The following is a 22,173-nucleotide window of genomic DNA, read 5'->3' as shown; positions in this document are numbered from 1 at the left end:
TGTGAAGCAGTGCTGTTGTAAGCTGAGAAGATGTTCTGTACCAATGGCTCCTGTGCCTCTGATGCAGAGATGATTTTGGCTTATTTTGTGGGCTAGGACAGTGCAAGTTGCTGGGAAATTTGTTCAAGAAAATCCTGGTACACATGGAAAAAGAAAAAGACCTACCTCTTCATGTATTTAAATGCTTTTTATAATGGCTAATTTTGAGTTGCAAAGATGTTTAAAGTGTCAGAATTATTCCTGGTGGAAATAAAACAAGACAAATATCCAGAGGTGCAGAAAAAATCTTCTGCTTGACATTTTTAACATGCTTGTACCAAAATAAACATTGAGTCAATTTGATTTAGTCTTAATACACTTATTTTCACTTTCTTTAGGAGAACAGCCCCCAGGGACAGATGTATTTGGATAACAAAGATGACAGTACAATTTCTAGACAAGAGATGGAGCTGAGTCAGACCTCTTTACATCAAACCAATCTATCTGCAAAGGTGTCAGCCAAACCGGTGACCAGAAGTTGCAATGAGCTGCAACTATTAAAAGAGTATCATGGCATGGTAACAAGTCTTGGAGAGCCACAGACCCTCTGTAAAAGGTCAGCAATAGAGGAGGATGGCTGCATTACTCTGGGGAAGGATTTTACTCCTGTCCCAATGCAGGGAAGGTAAGAACAAGGGCAAACAGAATAATTTTTCTCCTAACCAAAATTAATGTTTATTTCCTTGCAGAGCAGGTACGTATGTTCATTAAGTGAATATTGTTTCTCCCACCCACACAGAGAACAGGAAGCTTAATGGGACATCAGAGCAGTCTTAATTGCCATGGATCACCAAATTTTTGAACTAAACTCTGTTTTAATAGCATCCACGGACTAATTTTTGCTGTGTTTTCAAGATCACACGTGTGGGTTTTCTTCCCTACTAGGTGTCACAAAACACACAGATACAGCAGTTTTCATGTCCCACCTCTCAACTCTTTCAGAAAAATGCATCTTAAGGCCATAACCAGAATCACTATGACTAAGACTATGAACACTAAAATGGCACTAATAATGCAGCTGTGACAGTTGCCACACCATGTATGAACTGCACAAGGAGCATGTACTCCTTGTGTATGTTCTCCTGTACCAGGAAAGGTGATGGGAATGCTAGTTTTTCCTGTTATGACAGATACAGCAACAACAATTCTATTTATAAGCACTTAGAAATATTTTATAGACCCCAAAATATTGCAGGTGGCTGCTTAAACCTTTCATGTCACACATTCCTTTTGCTAAGCCCCTTTGGTAGCAGGATGGAGCAGGCTTTGTACCAGCAGCAGTGACAGTGCATGGATGACAGCCAGGGTGGACTGTCATCCTTTTTTGGGTGGCTTTGAGGATTCGTGGTGGGTGACTTGACAGAGCCTAAAGCAAGAGCAGTGGTGTACCTAATCAGACCTCCTGCAGAGCATGGGCCTTGAAAGGCTGCTTGGGGTTGCCTGCAAAGAACACGATGGCTTACGCTGCAGTGGTGGAGTACCAGCAGAGTTTCCGGAACCCACTGCTGGAGACTCTTGTTGCACTGCTACAAATCAGGAAAGAAACCCAGGTAAATTTCCATGCAGTTTAATGTTGAAATTAGATTTTAAAAAATGAATTAAAATTAAATAAAAGTACAATTTATTTAATTATGTAATTAAAGTGAATCAGAAGTGTAATGCAGATCAGAGTCCTTGGTCTTACCCATAGTCAGATAGAATTTTCATCTAAAGAATGGAATTTTATTTTTATTTTTTCTCTCCTTCCCTCCCTCCTCTCCATATGGTTCTCCACAGTGGTTCACGTCAGGTGGGAGGTGCAGTTCTGGGGGTTCCCCACAGTTCTGGACATGCTGGTCATATCCTTGCATTGCTGAGCAGGGCTGGAGTCTGTCTGGTGCCTGTGCAGCTCAGTTAGAAGGAAATCTGCTTATAATGGGAAGAAAGCATGTTTGGGACATTTTGGTAAGTTCCTTGACCTCAGCAAGGGTACAGCATGATAGCTGAATGAGCTTTGCTGTGCCTCTTACTTACCTACAGTGTAAGTGTGCCCTATAAACCTACAGCAAACCAAGTCCAGGTTTTATGTGCATCTGATAGCATTTCTGTCAGAGTGAGAACTGGAAATCATTACAGCTGTGCTTTCCAAACATTAAAAACATACTGAAGTTGACAGCTTGACAGCAAAGGCCATATAAATACTTCAGAAATAATTATTGGAGTATTTGAGGATTTGTTTTGTTGACTAAGAGTTTTACCAGCAGAATCAAATCTTGTAAAAGTTTGTCAGTTCAGCATGTGGCAGGGATGAGTTAAAGTCTTGTTTTGAAAGAGCACAGTAAGTGCAATATATTTATAAGGATGGGAGAAAGGCAGGGGAAGGGAAGGACTGGGTGCATCTGAAGACAGTGTTTTCCTTCATGAATACACATAGACGTCTTGCTCTGGGTTTGTTTGCCAGTGCTATTTACTGTCCTGTTGACTATCATGGCACATGAACAAAACCCATGATAGTGATCTTATGGACCAGCTGTCACCCTTCTAGTTAAACTTCTTGCTATTTTCCTGTGGGTGATATGAATTTGTGTACTGGCGATATGCTACTTACTGTGAACCTATGGACCGTTGTTTGGAAATCGTGATCGCAGGTGCCAGAGATGAAAGATGCCAAATCACGAGGGAGCCTACATTCCTGCAAGCACAAGCAGTAGCTCCAGCTCTTTTGATAACACTGTATTTCTGTTGAGGAAACTGCAGTCACTGTGTGCAATTTAGGAATAGATGTACAATTGATGAGCTACCTCCATGCTCCCTTAGAGACAAATGTATATATAATCTCTGTATCAGTGTATTAGAACTTACAAAAGGATCTCTTGAAATTTATCCTTGTTGACCTATACCTCTCTTGCTCCTCCAATATTGATTTTTTTTTTTTTTTGTGGAGATTAATCTTATCTGTTCCTGGCATGTATTTTATTCAGCGTACATTAGGTGCAGCTAAAATACTGATGTGTTCTGTGTGACCCCTCTAGCATAAGCAATTACCTTTAAGTCATTGGGAATACTCAACAGAATGCAGATAAAACCATCGATAAACCTTTACAGACACACAGGTTGTTTGATTAGTTTCATCAGAATGAGAATTAGCTTTTAATGTAAATTGTTCTTGAGCTTGTAAAGAAAACTACTAATGATTAAAAAAAAAAGGAGACCAAATCCTTTCTTTTTGTTACATAAAGAGGTTCACTAAATTGGCACGTCTCTATGGTTTGTTTTAATGCATCTACTTAACTTAAATTGCTGAATTATCTTTCAGGGATAAGTTTCCCAGGTTCTCTAAATTGTTCAAGTGTACGCTGAGACAAGACTTTCCAAAGAATCTATTTAATAGCACAAAGGATTTATCTTGGCTGTTAAATTACTTTTGAGAAAGTGCTTACAAGTCAAACAGGGCTCTTCTCCCAGAGACATTGTACTCTACCCTATTCTGGACTGAACATTTCTGTCTTACTGCAGCACAATCCTGTAGGTATTTTGTGGTCTCTGTGTGTATTATCCTGGGCTGTCTGCATGTCAAAATGCCCTCTCTTTCACTTTGTATGTTGAAGAATAGTACTTTCTGACTCCACCTTTTACTTCACTACTGTAGGCTCCTTGGGCTCTCTGTGAGGATATCTGGACCATCCACAGTGGTCATTCTCACGACTCTGTCTTTCCAGAGCATCCTTCTCCCTGAAATAGACCTGTTTGCCTTCTTGTGATCAACATACATATTTCAGTCCTATTTGCTGTGGGAAAAGCAGGCATGCCCCTCTGAAGCAAACTATGAATGAGCTCTAGTGGAACCGAGTGGGAATGCCACTGGCCTAGGTGTATGCTTACAGTGAGGCATGGTGTAGTTAGGCCTGTTGGAAACACAGATTTTAAAGGACTGCAAAACAGTAGTGAATTCTGGATTTTGATATTGCCCTTCTCTCATTCCCCTCAGCCTTTAAACAGCGTATTGACCAGGCTCTTTTTCATTACAGTTGTATGAAAGTGGCTTTTGCAACGGATAGACATTAGTCCAAGCCACCTTCCAGAGACCCTTACCTTGTAGGAAGATTTCACGCTGCTCTGTGGCAGCACAGGCAGTTCTCTTCAGGTTAGCCCTGACATCTCCAAAAGCACAGGCTACTTCCTTGCATTATGCCTGTGCACATATGGGACATTGCCACAAAACAGGCCACCTGATGCCTTGGTCTCATCCATGGAAAAACCCTAATGACATTGCCTTATATGATCCAAATCTGAAATCTTCCTTTGTGATACCTAGAAAAGGGATGAAGTCTGCTGATTTTGGTTTAGGAGTTAGTGAGCCTTGAAGGCTATCTATAGAAATGAGACAAATAGCACTTCTTGATCCTGTGCAGCCAATTACTTTGTGTTGTTATTTAAAACTGTGTTACTTAAAAAAAAAAAAAGGCATTTCTTGGAATACAAAAGTGGTGGAAGGTGATTGAAAAAGGGGAGTAATAGAATAACTAGACCCTGTGTCACTGATTTCATATTGCCTTTTGGTCCCTTTCTTTCTTCAGTGCAATTGCTGGTTGTATTGCCTTTAGATGATCAGATAACACCATTATCTTCTTAGGGAATAAAAAAGGTTGGCAGTTCTGAATTCTTATGTCATGAACTTTTCACAAGAAATTAGACTGTAAAAGCTCTAGTGTTACTCCACTTAAGTTATATTTGGGTGAATTTGGCCTTGGAATTTGCTGTCAATTTAACATGATAGTCGTTGGAAGCTTGGTTTTTTTTTTTTTTTGGGTACCTCTGTGCCTCATTAAGAAGATTCATCTATGGGATAACAAAAAAGAATATCTTTTTTTGGAATCTGCTGGAATTTACATTTTATCATTCCTTTTCAGAAATTCATGGCACAAGGCTTGGATAAGTGCACTCTGTACTGGATAAAAAGCTAGTTGTATGGCCAGGCCCAAAGAATGGTGGTGAATGGAGTTAAATCTAGCTGGTGCCAAGTTGCTAAGTGGTGTCTCCCAGTGTTTAGTACTAGGGACTGTCCTCTTTAATATCTCTATTAATGATCTGGATGAGGGGATTGAGTACACCCTCGGTAAGTTTACATATGACAACAAGATGAGTGTTGGTGTCAATCTGCTAGAGGCTGGTGAAGCTTTACAGCAGGATCTGGACAGGTTAGCCCAATGAGCCAAGGCTAATTGTATGAAATTTAACAAGGCCAAGTGCCAGGTCCTGCACTTGGGTCACAACAACCCCATGGTAAGCTACAGATTTGGGCATGTGTGGTTGGAAAGCTGCAACTTGGAGAGGGACCTGGGGGTGTTGGTTGAAAGTTGACTGAATTTGAGTCAGCAGGGTGCCCAGGTGGCCAAGAAAACCAGTGGCATCTTGGCTTGCATTAGAAACACTGTGGCCAGCAGGAACAGGAATGCCATCATCTCCCTGTTTTAAATACTGGTGAGGCTGTGCCAGGGGAGGTTTTAGGCTAAATGTTAGGAAATACTTCTTCACTGAAAGGGTTATCAAATATTGGAATGGTCTGACCAGGGCAGTGATGGAGCCACTATCCCTGACATGAAAACCTATCATTTAGGGACATGGTTTAGTGTCATGGTTCAGTTCTGGGTTGAAGGTTGGACTGGATGATCTTCAAGGTAGCTTTCAACCAGATAGATTCTGTGAGCAAGCGAAACCATTTCTCTCAACAATTCTCCTGTCCCTCCATTTAACTTATGTAATCTTTACTTATGTAAGAAAAAGTAAAAAGAATCAACCAAATCCAACTCTTTCTGAATATGTGGTCCTAGGATCAGTAAGGAGATTGTTTTGCAATGAGAAGGCCAGTGAGTTAAAAATGTCTATTGAATTCTTGTTTTGCAGCAATACAATGGAAAGATTGCAATTTTATTGTCTGTTAGTTGGAGAAGCTGAAATGATGATCTATTTTATAGCAAAAAGACAATATGAAAGTGAAGTTCTGCCTTTAGAAGTGAGGGATCATAAATCTCAATTTTGATTTTTAATTGTGTTGATGTATTGCTACTTTTAAAGGACATTTATGAGACTTAGAGTTATATGTCAAGAAGACATGGTTACTGTCTAAATAAGTAAAATTTATGTGACAATTTAAAAGCTTCTTCCGACTGAGGAAAAGGACTGAGGGAAAAAACCCTCAAAAACATTCAAACTGTATTTTCTCTGTGTACTAAGATTAATTTTGATCTTTGACTATTAGAATAAAATGGGATCATCTTCTGTTCAGCAGTCAAACAGGGAAAGTGGTCATTTTCACATCATAATTGCATGTTTGTGTAGAAGCCGTTCTAATTTTTCATGTCAGTCACCCAGGCATTAGAGACGATTCCAGGACAGATAGATGACTTCACAGCAAACCACCACATTCATCATTTTTGTGTGGCTCCTGGTGGTTTTGCTTGCCGTCTGAGTGGTGAGTCTTTTGGCTTTCTTTCCGTTTCTTACCTGCAGTGAATGCTTCTGCATTTTGATTCCTTATGAGGCAGTTTAAATACTATGACACTGCAGTGAAAAAATCATATTAAAGAAGCTTTAAAGTCATGACTTTATTAATTGATTTAATTTGGTTGATTTGGTCCTGAATAGGCTGTCAAATTTTTTTTGCTAACATGGAGGCATGTGGCTGCAACACATCTTGTTGAGAGCAAACCGTAGTTGCATGATGGCTGCTGAGACTCTTAGCTCACATTACATCTCCCTGCTGTTGCCTCTTCTACATCACAAAACACCATTCAAAACATGAATATCTCAATAAGTAGCTCTAACAAACCTTTAGCTCGAATGGTAGGAAGTATCACAGAAAGACATTACATACAATAGGCAACTATGTTACTGGAAAGTTCTGCTGCTCCCTTCTAACTTGCTGTTCTCCATTTCCTGCAAAAAAAGCATCTTGGAGTAGAAATGGAAGGAAGACAAGAATGTGTTGTAATGGCATAAGTTAAGCAGAGGCCTTGACTTCATTTGAGTAAAAGAGAGGTGTTCAGTCAAAGACTGATTTTAATTTAGTCTTTGCTGTTAATCAAACGTACAGAAACAAACCTCACTCATGATAAAATTGCCTGTGCTCAGAGTTACTTAATTTCTCCCTTGCTTTGTATCGTTTCAGTGCTTATTTCTTATAACTATTAACAATATCTTGGATTGGTTGTGTGCTACAATTTCTGTTCTGTCGTTGGCAGACCAGAGCCATAACACTCCCATGTAGCTACTTAAATGAATTTTGATTCTGACAGGGCATTCTGGTAAACAAAAAATGCGCTGCAATTAATTTTTGTTTCTAAGTGCTGTGTTGAAAGAATCAGGGGATACTAATTAACTGCTTCACACTTTTCCAGCTGTCAGGCTAAAAACTGAACTCATCACTCAGTTAAAGATTTGCAGCGTACCAACCTCCAAAGATCAAATGTTTCAATTAAATCTCTGTAGCGTTGCAGAAAACTGTTGAATTTTGCAAGCAGCTGCTGTCTTCCTAATGGTTAATAATATGGTTATGTGGGGTTCATCTTCATCAGACCTCTTAGGCCAGTTGTGGAAAGATGCCAGTAACATGCAAGCTTCAATCCTCTTTGGGGGTTGGACAGCTGTTTCCTCATGTAAACCTCTGTTTAAATGGGGGATATTTTTAATGCCAGCAGCAATTTTATTTATTAATTTATTTTTTTAATATTATAAGGTTGAAGGGTTAAGCAGCCCGACGGCCAGACTTTGATCAAAAATACGTTATACAGCGGCAGTCACAGTTGAGCAGGAGGCTTAAATAGCTACTGCTTGGAGGAGCTCTCCATGCTGGACTTGATGATCTGAAAGATCTCTCCAACAAAAATGAGCAAATGTCTCAGTTGCTTAGTATCCTTTAATGAAGATTTGCCTTTGAAAAGCTGTCCTGTGTGCTTTGCTCCTGGCTGATGCACCTATGTGTGCATGGTAGCTCTGACATACCAAACAATCTGTGGAAATCAGAACTTTGTACTAGCAGGGAGTAAAATTTTGTCCCTGTTTTCCTGCCATTTAGGTGGATAAGAGGTTTATGTGGGGAAGAACAAATGAGTCTTTGCTGACAGTGACCGGGGGAGAAGGAAAATAAAACTAGGATAATCCACAGCCCTTACATGTACTGCTGTATCAGGGCCACATGAAGATAGGCAGCCACTGTGACATTGTGAATGGGCAGAAAATGGTCTGAATGGTAAAATGTCAACTTCTCCCAAGGGCCCAGACCATGCAATTGAAGGACATAGCAAGACAAAACCTGAAAGTGAAGCCAAACATAGTTCAGAAAGGGCTTCACAGAGTGGAATCTGATGTTCAACAGTAAGTTTGGACCACTTAGCTCGGGGAGTCTGAGGGAGGTCAGGAGCTCATGAACTTTGAAGAGCACAGGAGGAGAGAGCACAGGACAAGGGCAGCTTGCTTTCACGTCCTATAAAAAAAGATGCAATGCTAGTGGGGCTCCCTTATTGTGAATGTCCTGTAGGAAGTGGATGTACAATCTCTACTCTGCTCTGAGGGATGGTAAACAGACACCTCCTAAATCCTAAGTAGTGGATGGGCCACCATACTGTAAGGCATTCTTTTTTTTTTCCCCTTTTTTTTTCAATTTACAAGTAAAAAAACCCAATGAAACAATTGAAACAGCAACTGTAACTCAGCTATTCTATTTCCTAAGTAAATTTCTTGATAATCAGTATTGTTTTGTTTACCTTCTCTTTGTGCTTCTTGTTCCAGTGATTACTGTGTTTCCCAGGGTTCAGTTTTGGGGCCAGACTTATTTAATATCTTTATCAATGATCTGGATGAGGGGATTGAGCGCACTCTCAGTAAGTTTGTTGATGACAACAAATTGGGTGGGAGTGTTGATCTACTTCAAGATAGCAAGGCTTTGCAGAGGAATCTGGTCAGGCTGGGTTGATGGGCCAAGGTCAGTTGTACAAGATTGTGGGGGTTTGGCCCCAGCTGATGTTTAACGAGGTCAAGTGCTGGGTCCTGTACTTGGGTCACAACAACCCTATGCAATGCTACAGGCTTGGGGCAGAGTAGCTGAAAAGCTGCCCTTCAGAAGAGGACCTGGGGGTGTTGGTTGAAGGCTGGCTGAACATGAGCCAGCAGTGTGTTCAGGTGGACGAGAATGCCAATGGCATCTTGACCTGTATCATTGTGGCCAACAGGATTAGAGAATTGTACTTAGCACTGATGAGGAGGTCACACCTTGAATACTGTGTTCCATTTCAGGTCCCTCACTGTAAGAAGGACATTGAATTGCTGCAGCATGTCCAGAGAAGAGCAACAAAGCTGGCGAAGGGTCTGGAGAACAAGTCTTGTGAGGAGTGGCTGAGAGAACTAGGATTGTTTAGTCTGGAGAAGACTGAGGGGAGACCTTATTGCTCTCTACAACTATCTGGAAAGAGGTTATAGTGAGGTGATTATTGGTTTCTTCTCTCTAGTATCAAGTAATAAAGAGAGAGAAAACGACCTCAAGTTATATTAGGAGAGGTTTAGATTGGATGTTAGGGAAAATATCTATACTGAAGGAATGGTCAAGCATTGAAATAGGCTGCCCAAGGAGGTGGTGGAGTCGCCATTCCTGAAGGTGTTCAAAAAACGAGCCGGCGTAGCACTTTGGGACATGGTTTAATGGCCATGTTGGTATACAGTTGATGGTTGGACCTGATGATCTTAGAGGTCTTTTCCAATCAAAACATTTTGTATAATTCTATCATTTTGTTGAATATATAAGGGCGTGAAGGAAGAGGATAGGGAGGATTTGCAGGCTGCTGCCTTTCCTAGTAGTCATGGTAGTCAGGTGAGATCTTGGGTAGCTTAGTTCATACTGAGTATTTTCCCAAAAATATTGCCTCAGCCTCTGCCCAGGCTACTGAAGAACTGCTGCTGAGGAGAGAGGTCCCTGAGACACAGGTGGAAGGAGAAGCATCTGGAAGGACAGATATTAATAAAATGCACAGACTGTAGGAATAGAGAGGAGGATGAATGGGAATTCTTCCATGTGGCTACAGAGAGACTCTGGGTGAAACTGAAAGACAGCATGAAATATAGAGTTGGAGTGAGGTGTGGTGAGCTATGGGGTGAATTAGACAAAAGCAAGTTGATGTCATGGCTGTAAGCCAGGCGTTGACGCAATCTGTCCACAGTTATGATCAGAAACTGTAACTCTATAGCTACAGTTCACAAAAAAAAAGCATGAAACTGTCATTCTCAAAACTTGGAGCAAGGCAGGCAAGGGCATTCTTTGCTTATTCTGAGCACCTTGTGAGTACTTATAACTTGATCTTCCAAACAAAACCAAGACATGCTAGTAAGATAAAAACATGGAAGGCCATGGTCCCTCAAAAACAAAACAAAACAATGCCACCCTGTAAGGTTTGCAGAAAGAGACCTTCCCTTCCTTTTTCCATTTTAACTTTTTTTAAATTTTATTTTTCATAGCTTACTGATATAAACAGATGTTTTAGAGCAAATTTCTGCTCAGTGATATAGTTGTGTTTTAGTCTGTCCAACACTGTAGATGTCTCTCCCATTAGAATTAATTAGAATCAGAGTGTTTTGTGCTCTTGTGTTAGAAGCACTGGAAATCATTGCTCAGCTACTGCAAAAATTTCCGGGATAGTGGTGGTCATACACTTAAGAACAGAAGTTCATGTTAAATTGAATGGAGTTGATGGAAAAATAGATAATGCAGATGGAAGAAATTAGCCAGCAAATTTAAAAAAAAAAAAAAAAGGTCACAGTCTGTATTTTGGCAAATCATATGGCTTTTTAAAACCTGCTCTTCATAAGGAGCTCAAGAGATTTACTCTCTGAAATACAGCAAAAGCTGATAAATGAGTCACCAAAATGCTTACAGACAGAGACCAAGCTAGCAATTCTCTGCTTGATAGGTACTAATGGGGCTTCAGGGGCAACCTGCAATAATTGTGCTAATGGACCAGCAGAAGTCAGAGACCATGCAGAGCTGTCTCCACAGCAGGCTGGTGATAAGTCAAAGGCAGCAGCACAGTGAGCTGGAGCCAGGTCTGTCAGAACTGGATAGGTTCAGAAACAGCGCAGTTTTGGTGTTTTGTTTTGCCTTTTTTGGGGGGGGGGGGGGAGGGGGGGGTGCCGGGGGGGTGGTGGTGGTTGTTTTTTTTCCCTTTTGTGCAATGTTATATTATTTGTTTAGGGCAGGGTGCAACAGAAAACAGATTGGTAGTTACAGCAACTCAGTTTAAGAGCAGCAGAAGATACTGACTCAGTACTGAGTTAGTTTCATTCAGAAGCATCTGTGAAAGGCTGAAGATTTTGCTCTTACTTTCTGCACTTTGTGAGCTACTCCTTTTTCCGTGCTAGTCAGTAAGGACAGTAAAAGGCCACCTGTCATTCACACCCTGGTATTCTTGAGCAGAGTTTCTGTAAAGACTTCCTTGCCCAAAGTGAAGCTCTGGCAATGGTGGAATATGAAAAAAATTTTCTCAGATGTCTGTGATGGCAGTTATATTGAACTGGTATGCCTGGCAGAACATTGCACTTGCTGTTTGAGGAGAAAGTGCTGTGCTAATGATGAATTTATTGCAAGAAGTCTAATCGTGTATTAATACAATACTTCCTTGAATAGTGTAGGTAAATATTTCACTGTGAGTTATCCACAAACTCATGTAATCTTAAGTAATTTATTTTCTCTTCTGCTGAGAAAATAAAGTAAAAATAGCTTCAAATTTTATTTTGTTGCTAATCTTTCTAGGAGTGATAGGAGCAATTCTACCTCTTTAGCCACATTGGTGACGTGTGAGTTGCAATCCTCTTTAAGAGTCTATTGACAGCTGGTTCATCATGTAAACCTCTTACAGTGAAAAGCATGAACCTGAATTTAGTGAATCTGTCTCATAAAAGCAAAAGTAAACCCAGAATGGAGAGTAACAAGGCATGCACTTCTGTTTTCGGTGATATGTCTTTGATTGTGTAAGCTAAAACAGCAGGACTATGTCGTAATATTACACAAACATGAATTTCTGTTGTATCCATTGGCAGAGCGTGGCTTCTTTGCCAACCCACCCTATATGCCATACATTGTGCCTCCCAGTGTTTTCCAGAGGAGGCCAACAAAAGCAGAGGGACAGTGGTTATTGTGCATTTTAAACATTGGTTTTGGCTCTTGTCTACTTGGCATTGGTTTTGGCTCTTGTCTACTTGGCATATGGTAGTCTGCATCTAAAAATAAGCCAGAACTATTTCAGGATAAAAATTTTGAACACCAGCATGTGAAAATTGATCCATTTTAAAACCACAAATAAAAAGGCAAAAAACACTGATTACAAACCTGTTCATAGCTGTATGACAGTATCAAAGAGGATTATATGACTAAAAATATTCCAGCTAGCCTATTTTAACAGAAGACAGGCTGTTGTTGGCAGAAAAGACTGATAGATTGTCATAAGGACTTGCATGTATGGGTATCATACTAATCACAGTTTTGAACTTGCATGTCTGTCAGCAAAAGTAAAAAGAACACCACTGATGTCATTAGACCTGTAATACTTTTCTTTAGATGGAAAACTGATGCTTGTGAGGAAGAAGACACAAGAGCTCCACATCAAAACCAGTTAACAAATATAACAATTTATTTATACTAGAACCGAACAAGTAATTTTCTTGATATGTCAATCCAACAAATGTTTTATGTTCATGCAGGAGGAAGAAAAGAGAATTCTGATTCTTTGTACTTCTTAAACACTGTATGAATCTGGGGAGATTTAGAGCATACGTGTAATGCTGTGAGATCATCAAAATTAAGTATTGACATACCAGCTTCCTTATATGTAACAGAATTTACTTAATGTATACAAAATCAATCACCACGATCCTACCTGTGCTGCATATGTATCTCTTCAGAGATGAGGACTCCACAGTGTCATGGTCTACATCTCATTTAGTCTTCATTATCAAGAAAGCTGCAAGTAGGAGTATACATTTTCGTATTAAGGTTACAGCATTTGATCAAAATAAATGAATATGTAAACAATAATAACACACTGGAGCTGAGACTCTAATTATACCTCTTGCAATGAGGAACAACTATTGATGGATTCCATGCTTCCTTTCTGAATCAATGCCCTTATAAAAATATGTCTATATTCTTTTGTCTTAAGTTAAAATCTGCTCTTTTAGTTCTGCCATGTGTCATTTTTCTCTCCAGCCTACACATTTTCCTAGTGCTTCTGGAGGAGATAATTTCTGTAGCTTTAGTTCTTCCGCTGTGATTACCTTTCATACTGCATAACCTTAAAATAGTACAAAATCACCTCTTTCCCTGTGACAACGTGCTATGAACTTCTGCTTCTTATAAACCTTTTTTTTTTTTTTTTTTTTTTTTTTTGCTTTAGTAGCCACTTCTACCTATTGTAATCTACTTCTAAGTGCCATGGGTCAAATGTGATTCCGTTATTTGGACTTTAAAGCTGTTAGTTTTGTGTAGGGAAGCAATCATGATTCTGTGTTGATTCTTGCGGTGCAGAATAACTACCTCTGTGTTAACTTTTAAGAACAACCTCTGGTTCTGGGCATTTTGAGGTGTCTTTTTAATTTTCCTTCTTTTCTGTTACTTTGTTTATTGTTTTGCCATCTAGAGTATCCACTGTTGCTATGCCTCTGCATATCATGCAGTGTGTTGATTCTGGAGCCTGCTACTCTCAACACAGAGACAAAATACAAGCTGATAGACCAATTGTGGAGAGGTGGCCACTGCCACAGGTGGGCCAGGATGGCCCCACATTGCGGAATCCATGACTGTTTATTGAGAGGTTTGTACATGCTTTCCTTCATGTTCCCACAGTCTATCAGTCCTTGAATCCACTGTTTACAGTCTCAATCTATTAGATGGTTTTCCCCCCACCTACTTTCCCATTCACTTAGTTATCTCCACACTCCCATCCTTTCTCACACGGCTCCAAGGTACAAGAAGATGTCCTATCGCTTACCACCCCTCTGGTTTCTGCATAGATGTGAAGGCCAGCTTAAACATCCCATTAACTACTCCCTTGGGTTCCCACAATCCATTTACCTTTTTTCTTTTCATTTCCAAATTGTCAGAGTATCCTCAGCTTTCCTACTGCATCACACTCTATGGATAATTTATTTTTGCAGACTGCTTGTGCAGACTGTATTAAAAGGACATTCATTAGTGTTGTGGCTGGTTACATTGGCAACAGCTCCTGGAGTTGTTTTATTTAAAGGATATATACGAGAGGTTGTATTTTGTTAGTACTATTATCCTACATTCAGGGATCTGATGTATATTTCAGGCTTCTGTTATTTCAAGGACACTAAACCTTCTTGATCTGCATCAGTTTACAATCAATAGCTGTGTCACTATCTGGTCCAACACATAGTGAAGGACTAGGTGTGCCTATTTATTTATTTATTTTATTTAAATGAAAAGCCTTTTTTTCCTCCCATGCTTTTAAAAACGCTAAGAAGTAGTTTTGATTAAATTCAAAATTAACAGATTATTCAGGTATTATTTCTGCCCAAAGAAAGGAAAGACTTATGAACTTTTTTCTGTTTTTAACTGTCTAAATTAGCTATTCTCTGCAACACCTCTGCCAGGCTGAAATCAGTTACAGAGATCCTTCCCCTCAGGTTTTTTTTTGGAGACAGATGTATGTCTTGGTTCTTTAATGGAGTTTGTGTTTAGGGACCTGCTGGGTTTTTTTATCATCTGTGTCTTTGAACAGCAGCTTGGAGCCTTCTGCCTTAATAGGGGAATGAAGAAAGAAAGTAGCTGATGACAATGGGCAGCCATGTCAGCATGGGTTTTCCCCTTTTCTGCAGTAGTCTTTTGGTGAGAATTTTTTTTTTTTTTTTTAAGTCAACAGCACTGACACTTTTCATTTTCTGTTTTCTCTTTATTTGGGAGCACAGAATTCATATAGCCTCAGGTCTGGATGTCCAGAAATTTTCATGTGTATGTGAAGACTTACTGCCTATATGGCTACTGAGCATAATCCTATCTGTTTATTTTTTTTCCCTTTCTTGATCTGTGTACAGGGTGGCTTGGGACAGTACTGATTTGTAGAACATATATGGCAAATATTATGGCATTTCTTTTCAAGAATATGTTATTTCAGGAGCAAGATGGAAGGAAATCTCCTCTGTGAGACTATGGAGTAACCCAAGTGTCACTCTGTAGAGGGAGAGAGGGAATGCAGTATCTGAGAGGAAAGAGTCTGGCATCTGTGTGACTGGGAGGGAAGATGTGTATCCTTGCTGACAAGGAATATGATGTATAGTTAAAATGTGCTACCTGAACAAAACCATCTGCCATGTAAGAAAAGTAATTTCCTTCTGAACTCTGAGAAGCATGATTTTTGGTTTTTTTTTGACTTTTCAGTGCACAGGAGTATGTTCTTACCTGGAGAAAGATTACAGTTTAAATCAGGAGGAAGGGAACCTGAAATGGCATCATTATTCTTTGGTTTTTGTGATCTATTACCCTACTTGGGGAATATAATTTGCATGCTACTGTGCATGAGACAAGGAAAATCTCAGAGTTTCTTTGGAATGCATTATTTCTGATCTTAGTTTTGGGCTTGTTTTTTTTTTTTTTCCTTTTTTTTTAAACTTGAGAATCTCAGTTGAGTGTGTTTATGGACTCAGGACTTGTCATCTCTCATTGACACTGAATGAGAAACATGAGTTTTAAGGCTGTTTGTTCATATAAATTAGATCCATTTTTGACTGACTTTGTAGCCTTGAGGCCCCTGTAGATATCTGAGGCTTTTCAAGACAGAAAAGGATGTCTGGTAACAAAACAGAACCCATCACTGTGGAATGAGTTTCCTGAGGCTTATGAACTGCATATATTAACATGTAACAGTGATCTTAGAGAAGGGATGTTACAAGGAAGAGTAACGTCTTTGTGAGACAGAACTGCGTTTACTCTTTTGAGTGGTTTCACTGAATATTCTCCAAATGTAAGAGCAAATATTGTATTATTATCAGATACCTTTTTATTATGCTTGAGTTCTCTAATTTGTTCCTCTGGGATTTTCAGTACTTTGAAAATGTAGACTGATACAACTTTAGGTGAAATTTAATGATCAGTGATGTGGATTTACTCTGTATTGGAAGTTACTTTTTTAGGAAGTTATGAGAAAGCCATCTTTGGAAGGACTTGTTGATAGTTATTTGTATTCCTAATAAACTCTGAATTTTTGTGAAAAGTCTTCTATGCAAAAAAGAGATTTCATCTAAGAGCAAATAAAAAGTACATTATGATAGTTATTTTTGGTACACTGTAATATAGACAGTGTTTGTGTGGGAATAATACACTATTTAATGAAGAATTCTTTCTGTTTTCTCAAAGTCTCCAGGTTCCTTGTATAATCAAAATGGGAGACAAAGATAAAAGTTATTTGAAGGTGTCTCTCTTGCCAGTGACTGTAATTATTCTAGACCAGATTTTGGATGGCAAAAGTTATATGGATGACCTCAATGTCTTATGTTCAGATAGAATCTGAAAAGGAATTCTTTGCAGCACCATTATAAATAAAATAAAATAAAATAAAATAAAATAAAATAATAAAAAACAAACCCAAACAAACCCCCAAACCAACCAATCAACCAAGCCAAAATATAATGAAAAGATGTTCATTGCAGTGAAAAATTATCCATTATTTTATTAACTTAATATTTTTATTTCAACATATGATAACCATATCACCCCCTCCAAATTATTTATCATAAAATTTCCCTGATCTTTCTTTTCTGTGTGTTCTGAGTACTATGTCTCATGTCCTAGCTTTGGAGCAAATTTTAGCATTTTTTGGCTGGGTCCAGTCCACTGAGATCATAATCTACATTGTAATCTGTAAATTGTCCTAGTTATATTGCAAAATCTTACAAGAACCTCACTATTCACCACATGTGAGAGTTCTCGAACTTGACTTATTTTGTTTTATTGTGACCAAGGGAAAAAAATACAAGTCACAGTAAGCATACAATAGTTGAGATCAGTCATGGTTTTTTAAAACAAAGCTGAATTTGATGACTACTTCATTTAAATTTTTTTTTAAAGCCAGGCAGTGACCTGATGCTAGCCTCACATTGTTTCATGTTATTAATGAGCTTGTACATCTGACTGCCTCTTGTTGGGTTTTTTGTTTGTTTGTTTGTTTTGTTTTAACTCTAAGCAATGGAAACATTTTGCTATTGGTAAGAAAGTTACTTTTCTCTAACAGTTGAAGGTATGAATAATATTGTCTCCAAATTCTTGGAATGAAACATATGGAACTATAATTTTAAAAGAAATGTTTCTTTTTTAAAAAAGGAAAAATAGCTTATTCATGACTTCATCTTTAAGTATAGCTCTCTAATTACTCTTTTCAATCTCTGAAACTGGGGTGAGAAGCGTAAGAGTGTATTATAAGACGATGCAGGGCTAGAAGCATAATGACATGTGCCGCTTGTCAGTACATTGCTTGGGTTAGGGAAAATTGTATCAAAATAATCCCATTTCAATGTTTTGTAGGAAAGTTTTCCCTTATCTGGGAAGTTGTCAATAGTCTTCTTCTACTAGTGTTTCCATTTCTTGCAACATCCTTCAATTCGTCTAGTCTGAAAGTGAGTCTTTATACTTCAACATATATTCTCCAACACCTTTGAGACTACAACTTCATAATCACTGCAGTGCTTGAACAATAACCTTCTCTAGAGATGAGCACATGATACAGTCATTTCTCAGACCGACCCTTCCATTCATGTTTCCATCATCTAAGTGCCTCATATTGCATTTTAAAGACAGTCTGATCAGAAATAAAGTTAAAATATTATGATTTGACCACTTCCCTAACTTTGAGAACCTTGAGATTGTCTCTCAGACCACACACACACACACAAAAACCAAAAAAAACAGTGTGAATCCTCCTTTATTTGTCATAAAGTTAGCATCACAGCTTGTGAATGTCAAAGAGACATGCTGGCATTTAAAAGCCAAGCTTGTAGGATATGCCAAAGTATTATAAGTGCAGTTAGCTTAAAGTGTTGCTGATAAATTGCTTCCCTATAGTAGATTAATTTTCTTACTATGCCCTGCAGCACTTGAGAATTATACTTCTTAACAGGTTATTCATGTAATCCATAGAGAAACAGAGGTTTTGGAATTTGGAACATTACCAATACTGGCTATTGCTGCCTACTTTAAATTTGCAGCTTGCTGGCAGTCACCAATATCTAAATTCTTTTGGCAGCATCCGCTCCTTCGATATATTTTCTCCTTCAGGCTGTCTGCAGTTTTTGCATGTTCTCTACTGTAGTTTTCCAGTGTTCTTTACTGAAACAGAAAATGGAAAGAGTAACTACACTTTGTCAATGCAACTTCTCAGTCCTTCAAAAAGGGTGGGCTTCTTTGGACCTGCCCCATCAATATGGCCCTGCTGGATAGTCATAAAATCACAGAATCACAGAATTATTGAGGCTAGAATAGACCTCTGAGATCACCAAGTCCAGCCTATGATGCAACACCACCACATCAACTAGACCATGTCACTAAGTGCCACATCCAATCTTTCCTTAAACACCCCCAGGGATGGCAGCTCCACCACCTCCCTGGGCAGTCCATTCAGAGTCTAATTACCCTTTCCATGAGGAAGTGCTTCCTAACATACAGAGAAGGACCACAAGGATGATCAGAGGGCTGGAGCACCTCTCCTATGAGGACAGACAGAGAGTTGGGGCTATTCAGTCTGGAGAAGAGAAGGCTCTGAGGAGACCTTATTGTGGCCTTCCAGTATCTGAAGGGGGCCTACAAGAAAGCTGGGGAGGGACTTTTTAGGATGTCAGGTAGTGATAGGACTAGGGGGAATGGAATAAAGCTGGAAGTGGGGAGATTCAGATTGGATGTTAGGAAGAAGTTTTACACCATGAGGGTGGTGAGACACTGGAAGAGGTTGCCCAGGGAAGTGGTAGAAACCTCATCCCTGGAGGTTTTTAAGGCCAGGCTGGATGTGGCTCTGAGCAACCTGATCTAGTGTGAGGTGTCCCCGCCCATGGCAGAGGGGTTGGAACTAGGTGATCCTTGAGGTCCCTTCCAACCCTAACAATTCTATGATTCTATGAACATCCAACCTAAACCTTCCCTGGCACAGCTTCAAGCCATGCTCTCTTGTCTTGTCACAAGTTGTGTGGGAGAAGAGCCCAACCCCTGCCTTACTACAACTTCCTTTGGGTAGTTGTAGAGTGTGATAAGGTCTCCCCTGAGTGTCCTTTTCTCCAGGCTAAACAACCCCAGCTCCCTCAGCCTCTCCTCATAAGACTTTCCCTCCAGTCCTTCACCAGTCTCACTGCTCTCCTCTGGACCAGCTCCAGCCCCTCAATATCTTTCTTGAAGTGAGGGCCCCAGAACTGCACACAGAACTGGAGGTGAGGCCTCACCAGTGCAGTTCAGGGGCAGAACTACATCCCTGGTCCTGCTGGCCAAATATTCCTGATACAAGCCAAGATGCCATTGGCCTTCTGTGCATCCTGGGCACATTTCTGGCTCATGTTCAGCCATCTGTCAACCAGCACTCCCAGGTCCCTCTCTGCCAGGCAGCTCTCCAGCCACTCATCTCTCCATCTGTAGCGCTGCATGGGGTTGTTGTGGCCAAAGTGAACATCTGGGCTGGCTTAGATTTCCACCTCTGTTCTGTCCCTGCTCCCTTGCTGGGTGATGTAGGACAGGCCTTGGTTGAGCAGTTGATGTCCCTGCCAGGCCCATGGATACTTTCTCCTCATGGGCAGCCTGACCTTGTGGTGCTCTGACATGGGAGTGCAAAATGTGTGGAGAACAAATTAGTTGTCTTAGGCAGAGCCAGAGAAGCTTCAAGGCATCTTAAGGATTAAGTACTTTTTAAAACTTCATCTACTGCAGTGAGATCCTGGTCTGTTAACCATGTCTTAATGTCTTCTTGATGGAGACTCCCCCTGACAAGGGCCCACTCTTGAGAAAAAGGATCCACCAAGACTTGGACATAGCTGGAAATTTCATTTTTCAGGGAAGTACTATAACCCTACAAAGTCTGATTTGATTAGAAAAACCCCAAATCACAGGAAGCACTCTTTTCCAAACTATTTCTGACCTCAGAATTCCCCTACTGTTTAAAATGGCAGAATGAAGGAGAGACCACTGCTTTTGCAGGACATGTTCACTCTATAAATCCAGCAGAAATGAATGAAGCAAAGACTTTTTGTGTTTCCTGTTGAAGTAACCATTTCCATCTCAGTAAAGCTCAGCACACTTTTAATTACATCACTCTTAAGCGTATTCTTTATTTGCCTGGGCTCTTGGCCTGCTAGGTCCTTCTCAGTATGAGACTTGCCAGTTGGCTGTGCCTCTTACAGTGTCTTGCTGTCAGGCACTGCCAGTGCTGTGATTCTCAGGGGAATCCTGCACAGTCCTCTCTAATAGAAAGTTAGGAAAGTCAACAAGAAAACTAATCTGCATTAAGTAATGCTCTAATTGCTGAATTCTTCTGACATGGTTTTAAAGGGTTTAGAGATTATTTGCTGATTTAGTTCAAGCTGCATAAAGAAGTCACCAGAAAACACCTAATGCCTGCTCAGAGAACAGAGCTCTGGAGTCTTGATACTTCCCTTGACTTAGTGTTGACCATACTTCACTTGTGATGGGTAGTCATAACATTTCCCTCATGATTTCCCAACATTCCTCCTCCTGCTGAGGAGAAAACATGACAGAGGGTTGTGTCTCTCTCATATGATATGTGTATATCCTAATGTTGAGAGATGTCTGTATACAGTAGCTTAATAGGCAGTGAATGTTTAAAAAGTGAGTGCTATGATGTTGGTAACCACAGTTTGTATTCTGTAACTGTTGTCCAAAAGTGGACTTTATCAGAAATAGACAAATACCAAATCTGCTGGAAGAAACAGTTTCAGGTGCAGTAAAAAAACTGGTATAATGTTTTCTTTGGGTGTTGGGTTAGGGTTTTTGTTTTGCTTTGTTTTGTTTGTTTGTGATTGTGTTTTGTTGTTGTTTCTGGTATTTTTTGTATTTTTTTCTGTAAATGCATCTGTTTTTCAGTTTATTTCTACGTGATGATTGTAGTTGTGACAGAAGTAATTAGTTCAGGACATATAACTTGTATAAATGTTCTTTATTCAGGGAGGATGATGCTTCTAAAATTAGGCTTTTGCCTATAAGAATATAGAAATGATAAATTAAAGTCTTGCTGTTGTTACTAGCCTCCTGTATGATTAATTTGCTCTTGTATTCTTACTCTGTCAGCCTTCTGCTTTAGGAAACTTTGCTTGCATTTATATTGTATTTGTTATAATCTCCTGGCTCAGTAGTAATCCTAGACTTCTGTTCAAGAGGTAGTGTCATTTATAATGGTCTTTGTGATTACTAATGCAGGGGAACATGCTAAATTATATTTTTTTTACCTGGAGAGATTTGGATTTGAATTTTTCATGCAGTGAAATTTCCAATTAGTTATGTGCAAAACTGTTGATGTTCCTTGTGTAATACGTATCCTTCCATATTCACCTCTTCTTCAATTCTGACCAAATCCTTTGTGTAGAAGTGAGCATTACTGCTTTCTGTTGTCATAGAAATAGCTCTTTCACTGATAGCTGCATGCACAACGTAGCATATGGCAGATGAATCAGCCATTGTATTAGCTGATGCTTAAAATGTACGCTTTTCATTATGTGGAGTGAAAAATTAATCTATTCACCTTTTCAGTACATGAGAAAATAAGAGGTTCCACTCAAATCTAGTGATTATATTAAGTGTTTGCCAGCTAACTAGGATGACTGTGGTCTTTCTTTTTCTCAGGCTCTTATAGGATGTTTACTTCTTTTGTTGTCCTCTGCTGCTTAGGATTGAAAGATTCCTTTTTTTGCTGAACTACCACAAAATCTTTTCATTTTATTTAAAGTGGGATACGTAAACACGTTAGGAAATGCCTGAAATGTAGTCAGGGGGGCAGGTCTGGTGCTCAATGGCAGGAATTGAGTTCGTTCTTTGGACTTCATCCCAAGTTCCCTGACTTTGAAAGTTATTGCTAGCAGGTATAAAGAAACGGTAATGTGTTGTGGCTGGAACCT

The 22,173-nt window shown here is 39.6% G+C and overlaps 1 protein-coding gene across 1 annotated transcript in view; it reads left to right on the top strand.

Annotated features, from left to right (window-relative positions):
* Window positions 1-383: 383 nt before the first annotated feature.
* OCA2 (OCA2 melanosomal transmembrane protein) overlaps window positions 384-22,173 on the top strand; it is a 177,991-nt gene continuing 156,201 nt past the window's right edge. The window contains exon 1 of the mRNA XM_054384760.1: window positions 384-664. Coding sequence (XP_054240735.1) covers window positions 399-664 — 266 coding nt within the window. The 5' untranslated portion in view covers window positions 384-398. The remainder of the gene's footprint in view (window positions 665-22,173) is intronic.

This window comes from Indicator indicator, chromosome 1 (genome assembly GCF_027791375.1).
Source record: "Indicator indicator isolate 239-I01 chromosome 1, UM_Iind_1.1, whole genome shotgun sequence".
NCBI classification, from domain to species: Eukaryota; Metazoa; Chordata; class Aves; order Piciformes; family Indicatoridae; genus Indicator; species Indicator indicator.
This window is presented reverse-complemented; position numbering and strand designations above follow the sequence as displayed.